General features: G+C 35.8%; 1 protein-coding gene across 50 annotated transcripts in view; it reads right to left on the reverse strand.

Annotated features, from left to right (window-relative positions):
- CLASP2 (cytoplasmic linker associated protein 2) overlaps positions 1 to 12641 on the reverse strand; it is a 147798-nt gene that overhangs the window by 21849 nt on the left and 113308 nt on the right. For 20 of the 50 annotated variants that reach the window (XM_065833001.2, XM_071804783.1, XM_071804780.1 and 17 more), the window contains 6 exons: positions 11422 to 11484; positions 10613 to 10719; positions 7785 to 7808; positions 7085 to 7329; positions 6214 to 6277; positions 850 to 1013 (listed from right to left, as the gene is read on the reverse strand). In XM_065833001.2, the coding sequence (XP_065689073.1) occupies positions 850 to 1013; positions 6214 to 6277; positions 7085 to 7329; positions 7785 to 7808; positions 10613 to 10719; positions 11422 to 11484 (667 nt within the window). The remainder of the gene's footprint in view (positions 1 to 849; positions 1014 to 6213; positions 6278 to 7084; positions 7330 to 7784; positions 7809 to 10612; positions 10720 to 11421; positions 11485 to 12641) is intronic. The other 30 variants (XM_071804797.1, XM_071804794.1, XM_065833017.2 and 27 more) reach the window with 3 other exon arrangements.

Here is a 12641-nt window from a genome sequence, read left to right on the forward strand (position 1 = left end):
CAGCAGACCTGCCCCACGAACAGCATCAGCAGAGGCCCAGGCTGCTTAGACCAGGGGTGTCAAGCTCATTTTCACTGGGAGCCACATCAGCCTCACGGTTGCCTTCAAAGGGCCAAATATAATTTTAGGACTGTATAAATACAGGAGCAGTTGCATTTATACAGTCCTAAAATTACGTCCGGCCCTCTGAAGGCAATTGCGTTGCTGATGTGCCCCCCGGTGAAAATGAGTGTAACACCCCTGGCTTAGACTGTCCCATACTTCAGAGAACGGAGGACAAAAAGTGAGTCCCAGAGCCTCTCCAAATCTATTCAAGTAGGTAGCTTGCATTTGGAAATAACACTGGCAGCTCTGATGGCTCCCCCAAATCACATACGATCATTCTGGAATCAGGCTATTAGTGAAGTTTGGGAAGAGTAGAGGGAAGACAGAAAGCAAATCTGTTATTGCCATAACTCCTTAAAAGCCTGCTGATACTGAGAGATGAATATTGCCACAATATTTTCATATCAAAATAAAGAAGTTCAAACACAAGCACTGCATCGCTGAACACAAGGCAAGACAACAGACATATAAGGCTCAGATGCACATCTTGGAATCAGGTAAGTAGTATCATATTGATTGCTCAGCATTAAGGACTCAAACCCTTTCAACTAAGAGTCACTTAGGAAACCAAAACGCTTAAGCTGCGAGGTTTTTTTAAGTTTCACAATCTGTTATTAGCTCTGCATTTTTCCCCAATAATTTCATACCACACTAAAAAACAACAACAAAGCCATCAACAAAAAGAACCTGAAAGTAGCATGAGGTTTTAGAATTTTTTTTTTTTGTTTTAAAAGAACTCATTACCTCGTGACATCAAGCGCCTTCTGAACTTTTGCTTGTACAGACCCAAGTAAATCAGCACCCATTTTTTTCAACAGCTGTGTCAGGAGCACAAACAGCCAGTCCTGCAGATCTTCTTTATGGACCTGGATGAAGTCCACCAGAGTCTCCAGAAACATACTGAACACCTAGAAGGCAGAAGAAGATGGAAAGAGGGTAGGATGGGGCAAAAGAGGAAACGACACTGACATATGCTGAACTTACAAACAAAGAAGAAAGCAGTAAGGGAATCAGAGGCAGAGAAAGGCAGTGTTTTGCAGCCAAGCAGGAGGGAAAAAAAAAAAAAAGAAAAAAGAAAAAAGAAATCTGTCTTGCTTTTTCATTGGATTTTGATACAAGAGTACATTGGAAATGTTAGCCGACTTCTGTAGAAGTTTGATAATTAGGTATTCCATGCAGTTTCGTCAAGAAAAGAAATGCTTACTGTGATGGCTGGCGCAACCTCAATTGTTTTCAGTAAAACTTCATTTTTTTTACCCTTTCCAGCTTTATCGTTGATTTGACATATTTCTTGAAGACTACAAAAACACTTCCTCTCTAAACCAAAAAAGCTACAATTCTTTGGCAAAATATTCATTGCAAATATCTGCATTACTAAATACGGGAAAAATCATGAAAGCTGGCCAGTTCCTTTACATAAAATATTTGTGGATCAGAGCAAGATTCTCCTGCTATTGCAGGTATCCAAGCACAAAATTATTCACCAGACTAGGGAAAAAAGCCACTGTACATTTCAGATTTGCAGGTGTCTAAAACACAGAAGTACTGTCATCTTCTCAAAAACATGTTATCCACTGTGTTACTTTCAACAAATAATGTTGAATACAATAAATACAAATAATGATGAAAAGACTACATTAAGTAAAAAAAAAAAAAAACCCACACATATTATTAATATTATTGTATGTATAGTAACCTCAGCACTCAGACCAGGAAAAGGTCTTTTCGGAGGGAAGGGGTAAAGCAGGGCATGACAAATAAGTAATTTAGTTTAAACAGGCTTTTTGGTATCTCACTATTTTTCTGTATTTTTCAAGACTTTGGGTGAGATCAGGATGCACACACACCATACCACTGTGGCACATGGGTTTCCTGTTTCTCTCCACAAGAAAAACTGATGTTTGGGCTGAACAGGCTGCCTTCACAGCTCCAGCACAGAGCTGAGTATACAAGCAGAAGTATCGCTAGATGTAAAAAGGGTTGGAGAGATATTGCCTCCTGATTTATAACACTGGTACAAGGTTAGAAATAGCAGCTGCAGAGGAAGGGCTGGAACCCCACGTCCTCCTGTGGCTGACCTGGCTTGTCCTACAGCCAAATTCTGCTCTGAGGGTGGATGATCCCAAACTGCGATTATACCTCACATGGCTGCAGAAACCAGTTGATGGAAGTGGGCTTTTTACCACAGCGCTGGTGGAGTATGGAGGAGCTTGCTCATGCTGCTGAATGCCTTCAGCGCTGAGGAAATGAGATCTCTTTTCATGTTGATAATCAAGAAGAGACGAGACAACATCCTCAGACATATGGTGTGAATTTTGGATTTGTCATATGCAGGGACAGGAGTTGAACTCGATGATCCTCGTGGGTCCCTTTCAACTGAGGACATTCTATGATTCTAAGCCAGAGTAAGCAAATTCGCACCACGAAGTGAAGAAATCCATACTGGTATTGTTAAAAGAAGTGCCTCAAAATTTTCATTAGAAATAGAAAAATAAATTCACATTTTCAGGATCTAATGAAGACTGGGGAGAATCTTTTCACAGACATCTTAAATACTGAAAAGCTGTGTTAGAAACAAAACAATAGATATCCTACTCAACATAAAGCCTATCAGGCTGAGCTACTTTTAACTTCCCTTTTGGGGCAAACTACATTGAATACTGTTTTGTTTTTTTTTTCTTAAACTAATTCTGCTGCTATCTATCCAGCTTTTTATCCAAGTCTGAGATTTAAAAATCACCCTCCGAGTAGTGGGAAGAAATGTTTATGCTCAGGATTGGAAATGTCTTCTGTATGTGGCTGAACTGAAACAACATACCACTTTGTGGATGCAGAAGTATTGGGCACAGTTTTAAGACCTAAGCAAAAACCAAACCAAGCCAAAAAGTACTTTCTGTACAGCAATATGACAGTCTTTGGATTTCACAGTCCTAAAATCGGGGAAAAATATATCTGGCTTACACAAACAACAACAAAAAACTGTAGCGCTATAAAGATTACACTGGGGATCTTACAATTGTACTTCAAACCCTTCAAATTAAACTACACAGCTCAGCAGAATTTCAAATGTGTACTGGTTTCTTCCAGTTGGGAGACACTGACACACATTTTTTTCATTAAAATGCACAAGCTGAACAAACTGGTTACAGCCTCTTATTTGATGGAGTGATGTGGACTTCTTATGACACTTTAAACATGTAAAGTGATTTAAATTGAAATATTTATGAAATGAATTATGAATCACTATGGTAAAAATACGCTAAAGATTACTTGACAATGTTTTGGCTGTTAAAAATACACATAACTGAGGACTCACTTTTGTTTTCAAGCTTCCTTTGATTTTAGGTTTACCACAGTGAATGTCTGGACAAAACTCAAATAAGTTGTGTCATTTTGTTGTATTTTTTAAAAAATATGAATCATACTATTTTGTCTTATGCTAAAGCATGAAGAATTTAAGACGACTGCAAGAGCATTTAGGGTAAAGTATGAATTTGGAATGGAAAATGGAACTCAACCATCTATATGCTGAACAATGCATGTAGGTACTGCGATTTTTGCAGCTTCCATCTGTACGATGTAAATAAAAATTCCGAAATCAAGCACCTCAAGTTGAAGTTTTTGATAATTTGACTGTGGAAGAAATAAACGGACATGACAATAATTATACATGATCTACCTTTAAAGTAAATTATTTCAGATGTGCCAACCACCACAATATAAAGCAGGAATGCATAACCAAACAATGTCAGTTAATTAGTAGATAAAGCACATCTCGAAACTTTACCACACAGTTTACATAACTGTATATAGCATTTTATGATTGCAAAAGGCTTGACACTGCATGAACTCTTTGGGGAAGAAAAATAGAGAAAAAGGGTTAATTGCACATTCATGCAAGTAAGGTTAGGCTTCCAACAAATATTGAACCAACTTACTCTCTAAAGAGAGTTCCAACACAGGGGACAGCATGCAAAACGAAACAAAAACAAAAACAAAACAAAACAACAAAAAAGGAAAAAAGATAAAAACACACAAATTAGTGGCCATCAATACAAAGTTCCTGTATGGAATATAAAACAAAATAAAACAAAAAAAGGTATTTCAAAACTCTTGTGATAAATGTAGTAATTTTATTGGGATACCCAGTGTATTTTGAAAGTAAGCCCTTGGCACGTCCTTCAAATCATTCTCCCATTTTCTCCTCCAGATGCTATTACCCTCTTTTTCTAAGCAACTCCCTGCATCCAGCTATCATGTTAAAATAAACCTTCAAAAAAATCTCCACAAAAATTATGACAGAATAATTCCTACAGACACCTGGAAAAGCGTCTAAGATGGGATTTGTGTAGCCATATGTGTGATTAAAAACTCACAGCTTATGAACTCTTAATACTTAAAAAATTGTCTTGACAATACATTGATAACTATTAATAGGTTTGCAACACCAAAAAGCAAGCCGGGTTTCAGTGACTGGAACGAGTTTACCACATGTGCTGTAACACAGGCCAAATTTTCAAAATCAAAGCAACATTACTTTATGCCAGAGTGCCCAGTAAACAAAATAACACAATCAACCAAAATAATTCAATGTAACACTCCTAAAAGCTTAAGGAAAAGACAAAATGGTCTTCTGACACATGCAACTAAATTTTGGAACATTTTCATTATCCTTCCCTGGCTCCCCCACTACAAAAAAAATCCCCAGGGTAGTTCTGATATTTGCACAGCTGCAATATTAACTAACACAAGAACAAGCAAAAATTAAACCAAGCTGCTGTTCACAATTTTGTCATGACTTCATTTAAAAGCCAGTAATATTTCAACATTTAATTTTCTTTCCTCTCCTCTGACTTAACTGTTCTTCCTATGGCAAGTTTTCTTCAGTTTCTCTTTAACTGCTTAACTGTAGCCTTTTCTTCCAGATTTCAGCAGTCTGTGAACAAGTTTAATATGTTGCTGCCTGCAAGGCAAGTTTCTTCCAAAATACATAGTGTCACATAGTATCTAAGTCACTTTTTCCAGCAAGAGAAACAGGGACTACAGATGAACACTAAGTTAACCAGTCAAGACTGCCCATCTCTCTGAATACAACTGTCCATTGCAGCAATAAGACTTAAAAATATTGCATAACAAAAGCAGGTTTTCAGAATTCTGCCGGGAAAAGCCAATAGGTTTGAAATAACTACTTTGCTCTGATTTTTTCTGAGTTATCACTTTATCAATTCTGAACTATGGACAGAAACTGGGACATGTCATACTCAACATAAAAGATAAGGTTTCTTCCAAACAAACCTATAATTCAAACAAAATATGAAGTTACATTTTGTTCACATGATACCATTACAACTTTATTCAGTTCCTCATTTACCTGCAGTCCTTTTGTTATGAGAAATTATTGCATCTATGAAGCTGTACCAGTAACCCACCTCTCACAAAAAAACTGTAAAAAATACTATCAAGCAAAGTAACTCAGTTAAAAGTATTTTAATGGTCTTTTCCTAGTAAAAGTGAATAAAACATTGCATTTTCTTTTATACCTAATATAGTTTCCATCTTCCTTATTGAACAGTAATGACGATGTAAAAATTATTCAACTGTCTCAACTGCCAGCCCTAGCTGCAAAACTCAAGGAACACATCATAAGCTATGATAATACAAAATACCCTGGAAAATAAATAAGCAAACATTTGGTACAGTTCAGACTCATCATATACGACTTGGTCAGACCACTTTCTTTATGATTTAAGTTACTACACCAGAGCCTTTTGTTTCTAATTGAGGGAAACCCATTGCTCATTGAAGTGGTCTTTATAAACAACATGTCTCCTTAAAAATACTTATAAATTTTGAGCACAAACTGTTGAACTACTTTAATGCATTTTAGACAAAACTAACCTTTGTTCCAATTATCCTGCAAAAAAGGTAGAAAATTATCTTGTTCAAAACTGCAAATTAAATCAATTGAAATCTGATACCATTAACTGCTTATAGGATACATTTTGCGAAGTCTTCACATGTGCAAATACGGCTGACATTTTGCCGCAACTGGCTTTCTATTAATATGTTTTCAAACATTTACTGAAAGTAAGAAAAACCTAAACATACCTTACTGTGAGGATCAGCAAACATTCTCGTGAAGATTTCACACAATCTTTTCAACTCAACACGACTGTCAAAAATGACAACAATATATTAGCAAACTCCCCTGCTAGTACTACCAGAACACTAATGCACAGCAGTCAGTGCAATCAACTGTAAATATTGAATCAAATAAAATCTACTAAACAAAGCAGAAAAAAGCATTTTGATTAAGACATGGATAAAAATGAAATAGATTTTGTCTAAAATGAGACTCTCAATCTAGAAATGTCTCCTTAAACTAATTCATACATTAAACCATTCTCAACTATATTAACAGAACAGATAATGAAAAAGGTACTCTTAGTAGCTAGTAGTAAACAGTTTCTTCTGAATTAATACCCAACTAAAAATAAATTAATAAAGGCACGAATGAATAAATACAAAGGCCTTCCATTAATACTAGATGCAAGCATTTTTGGAATTTCTCGCATTGCAAGAATTCTCTTCATTTAAATCTTACTTCCTAACCTGAGCTTTTTAAACAAACCCCATACACTAGTGGCTAAATTGACAATAGCTTCTCCTCATTCCTTCCCCCATCTTCCTCTCACAGACACACATCCCACTTTCCATCTCCCCAACTTTCCAAATTCTTTAGAGCAGGGGTGTCAAACTCATTTTCACCTGGGGCCGCATCAGCCTGACAGTTGCCTTCTAAGGGCCAAATGTAATTTTAGGACTGTATAGATGTAGGAGTAGTTACATTTATACAGTCCTAAAATGACATTCGACCCTTTGAAGGCAACCTCCAGACTGATGCGGCCCCAGGTGAAAATGTGTTTGACACCCCTGCTTTAGAACATTAGCCTCCTTTTCTGTTATCATGTCTTCTTACCTTAAAGTCCTCTGGTTCTTCAATAAGTTTTGCAGGCCCAGGAGCCCTTCTTTTCTCTCTGACCAGTTGGAGCTGGCACAGCGATTCAGGACCTCAGCCACATCTTCTGTCTGCCTCATATATGTTGGTATGCTTCCGTTCCTGGAGCTATAGGACCTTTCTGAACAGGCACTTGATGCATCGCTGTTGGCATCATCATCTGAGTACATCCCGTAGGACTCGTATCTTCTTCGCACAGGTTTCTTCTATTGTACAGAAACATGTCGCATTAGTACTGATTTTCTAAGAGGTAGTGTACATACACATCATCAATAGAAAGACCAACAGCTCAAATAATTGGTGTGACCCTTACTCCCTATAGTGACAAATGGCTCCAACTGTTCAGCAGGTGAAACTGGGTTAATAAAAATATTTTAAAGTAGTATGGCTTGTGTAGTATTCCAAATATAAAAACAAAGCAAATGCAGAGAAGACATACGTTTGATGAAAAGTTCAACATAAAGTTTACTTGTAAAAATCCATACAACTGCATGACATAAAGACTATTGCAAGTTAGTTATTTCACTTAATGACTTTATACATGTTACAGAATATAACAATCAGGTCTAAACCAACATATTTTGTCGTTTTAACTTATTCTGTATCAAGCACGTTAATAACAAAGTATTAAACTATTGAAGAAGGAAAATAGTTTCTATACCTTAGTCCGTATGTCTCCTAAGAGCTGTTAGCAGTAAATTATTGAAAAGAAACAGAAATTGAGAACACGAAGGTAAGGCATAGCAGCATTGTGACTATTACACTACCTGCCACTGGAAAACATATACCCTTACTGTAAATTTTGTTCTTAGCTCCCTGTATATGATTAGCATATCATGCATTGCCAAGAAGTAGTTTGCTAAGCTTCAATTTCCAGGGAAATATTAGGTGTCATCTGCTGGTTGGTCACAAAGACTTCTCTGTCAAAATCTGTGTGTCTTATGCAGAGATATTTGACTAAAATGACTTAATGCATGCAGTCAATTGCTATCGAAGTATGAAACCTTCTTTTAAACTTTATTTTCCCATCAACTTCTCCATCCCTGTCTTTATTTAACTTCATTTTAATATCTCAATTTTGTCACTGCAACAATTACTACAGCAATGTCCCACAAAAAAATTAATTATGTAATGCAAAATCTCACATCCCCTAAAACCAAAAAACAAGCTAATAAAACATGCCAGAGGAAAAAAAAGAAAGGTTACTTATCCTAAAAGGAAAAACACACACCTGTGCAAAACAACTGCCACTCAAATTTTGGAGTTGAAGTTATTATTTAAAAATACAGTTTCATTACATACTTAAAGAAGCAGCAGTATAAGTGATTGTTTTCCCCTTAATTACCACTGCCTTTTGCACAGGATTCTCATTTTTGACTGCAGAATAATTTAAAGGATATTGCAATACAAACCAGTCCATACATTACGTAACAAGCAAGCTTTTTGTTAACAGAACGAGCATATATACACGTGCAAGGCAACAAAGCAAGGGAAACATAACAAAGACAGGAGCATTTTTGAAAAGGGGTCACCATAAGTAAAAAAGAATGTTTTTAAAATAATAGAACCTGAAATGCCAAGGATTGTGCTAAAGTAAAACGTATAAAAACATGTAAGGATTATCATATTGCTGCATTTCATGCATCTTCTATTCAAAACCAGGTCTTAGCCAGAAGACTGATACTCCTTTGGCTTGAGCAGTATTATAACTGGCCAAGTATTCTTCATACCATTAAACTAGTAATACAACCTAGAGTATTTCTGATTTTTAAATTACATCTGTCAGGACTCTACACTATTCTTTTCCAAGACACTGTTTGGACCAGGGGCTTCAGTCTATGACAAAACAAGAAGGGTGTTCATAACCAGATTTCCATCTAAATGGAGCCTTTTGTACAGAACAACTGCACATTTAGAGCATGGCAGGTAACCAGGCGTGCAAACAATACATCAATAAAATGTTGCTACCCTTGATCGTTCTTTGTAATGACAGATTGTAGCTAAAATATACAAACTAATTTTCCTCTAACATTTCTAGAAGCATCATGTTATTTTGGTTCCAGGTAATACAAACCACTTTCTATGAAGAAACTTTACTGCTTCAACAAAGCAGGACACAGTCAAGCTTCAAGAGCAGTCACTGGGAGCCTGAGTTTCTCCTCAATTTATATCCTTATTACACACTTTGCCCAGCTAAATTTGAATAAGCTATGAAGCTGCTAGAAGTCCTAAAGGTACTCTTCACATAGCACCAGTGTAAATAAATCTACCACACAGGCTTTCATATTCTACCCGGAAACTTTTCATGCTCCACAGACTGTTTTTCTATTGTTCCCTATTCCAAAATCCAGATTCACTTCCAGTTTACTAACTAGCTTTCCCAATCAATGCTGAAAACTTTTTGCAAGTTTACAATATCAGAAAGGGGAAAAAATACTATATCTCACCATGACCTCTTCGGCAACATCTCATAGATAAGCTGATCTCCGTGCCAGTGAAAGCACATGAGTTTTAAGCTAATATGCCAAGAAGACAGTATTAACCAAGAAATCAATAAACTGCCAGACTAAGAACATGACAGAGTTCTTCAGAACTTTTCCTTTGAAATTTTGTTTCTTTCTGTTCAGTCATATTTGGCTATAACTAAATTTTTGGAGTATAATTTGTAGTGTTTTTACCAATGTTTCAAATAATCTTTTTGTTAAAACAAAGTAGTAACAAATTCCTTAAAGCATTCTGGTAACTAGATAACAGGTACTTACAAATATTTAATGATATGCAAATAGGATACTTGATGAAAATGTATCTGACTTATAGCATCAAGTATTTTAAATTAATTGAAGATTTCAGCTTGCTGGTGTAAACGTCAGAATAGCAAGATACATGACGAGTTCAGTTCGGCTAACTGGGGTGAGGAGGAAGAGAAGCCAAACCCACCCTTTTTAAAGAACAGTAAAGGTTAAGAAAACGAATGGCATAACGAGTTTTAAATTCAAAGTAACGTTTTGAAAACAAAAGAAAACTAAATACAAATTTATGAAACCTTTCCTGCCCAGCTGTCAGTTCATCTCTTCAGCGTCAATCTCAACATGTTGTCAGAGAGAACAACTTTAAATGGCACCCAGGCTTAGGATAAGCAAAGTGCTTTAGCTGTCGTCATTCCCAGCTCTGACAAGCCCTCAGCCCTTTCAGAAGTTTGTCTGGCTGCTGTGGGTCAGTGCTACCTGCTCACGTGGCTCCTTGGGCCACTCCAACAGAACAGGCCAAGACTATCTCCTGTCTGCTATTGAAAAATGCACATTTCTCAAAAGTTAAGACTTCTGTATGGAACAAAAACTCCAATACTTTGCAGCTCTAGCAATTCAGTTTCACCTTGTTCTGCACCTAGAAGCCAATAAAATAATGAATGACGAGTTCTTTTGCATACTTTAATGTATAGGTACCAAACATTTTTAGAGCCTGTGTCTTACAGAAGTGGGAGATTCTTACCAAAGCATCTGCTACGGCCTCTTCCACGTCAGAACCTGTGTTGAGAACTCGCATAGCACTAACTGATGACGACAATCTACTCGACTGACTAATTCCAAAGCCAGTGCCTGTTTTAACAACAACAAAAATGAACATAAAGAATTCAGTCAGAATAGAAATGTGGGATATTAATACCATACTCATTTAAAAAAAACCCAAGCAGAAGAAAAGCATTTGCTTAACATTCATAATAAGTTATGTATTGACTAAAATACTCATTATTTTCATTCTGAAGTCTTTAGTGGTACAGCAAAAACTAAGAAATCAGGTAAAAACAAACAAACAAACCAAAACAAAACATAGTCATATATAAACTTTCTATTTCAATATCACAGGGGAGAAACCCCACAAAACAACGGTTTTAACTGAAATAACCTTTTGGTTTTTAAAAAAATTAATGTATTCTTCATTTTGGGTTTTTGTTTTAATTTAAAAAGAAGGCAATACAATAGGAAGGCTACTGAGAATACTGATTAGAAAACTACATGCATAAAGAATGCTCTACACATACTGAAAAATGGAAAACTAAAAGTTCTTCTGCAACTAAAAATAAAATGTTGTTAAGGAAGAAAAGGATTAACATTGGAGGGTGGGGGTAGAGACAAAAATCTAGCAACATAAACACATCTATCTGGCTTATTAAAACCACAAAACTCAAATTAATATAAGTAATAATTTTAAAAACTGAACTACAAAAATAACCAAGTGGGTGGGAAAAAAAAAATCCAGGATGACTGCACAGATGACAGCAAAGTGTACTCATCCTTCACCTGTAGCCCCATAAACATCAGGAGTGTAGAGGGCACCAGTGGATCTGGAGTGATGTCTGGAAGCTGCAATAACAGGATCATACAAACCCTATCTATTACCATAGAATCACAGTGCTGCAATAGTTGCTTAGACGAATGCAAGAATATTTATCAAGAATATTCAGCTTTAGCACAAGAAATTGAGTATTACATAGAAGGAAAACGTTTCTTGATTCCTTGATTATATAGAACATGATTACATAGAATTATGTAGGTTTATGTACACTGGACGTTTCATGCATAATTTTTTTTAATTTAAAAGATTAAGAGCAGATAAAAAGCAAGTATGTTTAGGTTCAAAGAAGAAAAAAAGCGTAGACACACATGCGCACACACACACAAATAGAATCCTCAAAAATATCTAAAATGTTCCACTGATACTGGTCTTCCACTGCAGAATTAACTCAATCCTACGTGCTCAAATTAGAGCCAGAGTTCGCATACCAAAAATTACCTGCAAAAAGCGACTACTGCATGAACTTACTGTGTTAGCAGCTGATCATCTATATAAGCTTGAGATCTTGCCTATGTGCAGATAAGTCAACCTCAGTTAAAACTCACCACTGTGCAGCTTAAAGTTAAAATTATTCAATTTTATTTAAGAGCTTAAAATAATTTAATGAAACTGATATCTCACATTTGTATTGTTTTCTTTAAATAAATAAAATGTGAAATCGAAACACTTATGTTAGTTACCATAGCTCATTAAAATGTTTTGAAGTTATGGAAATTGGGAACCAAAGATCCTTAAGGACTTTTGAATAAAACTGAGTATCCTCCTCCTTCTGACACTTGTATAAAACTGGTCTTTTAGAGATTCTAAAGAAACTCACTCACCATTGCTAATATTTTCCTTCTTAACCAAGGAATTTCAAATTCAGTGTGTTTTTAAAGAATTCATCTTCTTTTTTCTTCAGTTCATTTAGCTTAGGATTTTTCAGCCATGTAAATGAAACTGATTTTGACAATCTTAACTGAATTCAAATGTCTACCCATAGTGACATAAACCCCAGATATAATCTTATATTCAATAAATAACTGTGAATGCAAATATTTTACACCTTTTTGATATATAAAGTAATACAAATAGAAACCAGGAATGAAATGAATCATCCTTTACTCTGATTAACTTAGACAATTTAAGAGTCTGATTGAATGAAATAAGACATGGACCAAATTAC

This window comes from Patagioenas fasciata, chromosome 2 (genome assembly GCF_037038585.1).
Source record: "Patagioenas fasciata isolate bPatFas1 chromosome 2, bPatFas1.hap1, whole genome shotgun sequence".
Lineage (NCBI taxonomy): Eukaryota > Metazoa > Chordata > Aves > Columbiformes > Columbidae > Patagioenas > Patagioenas fasciata.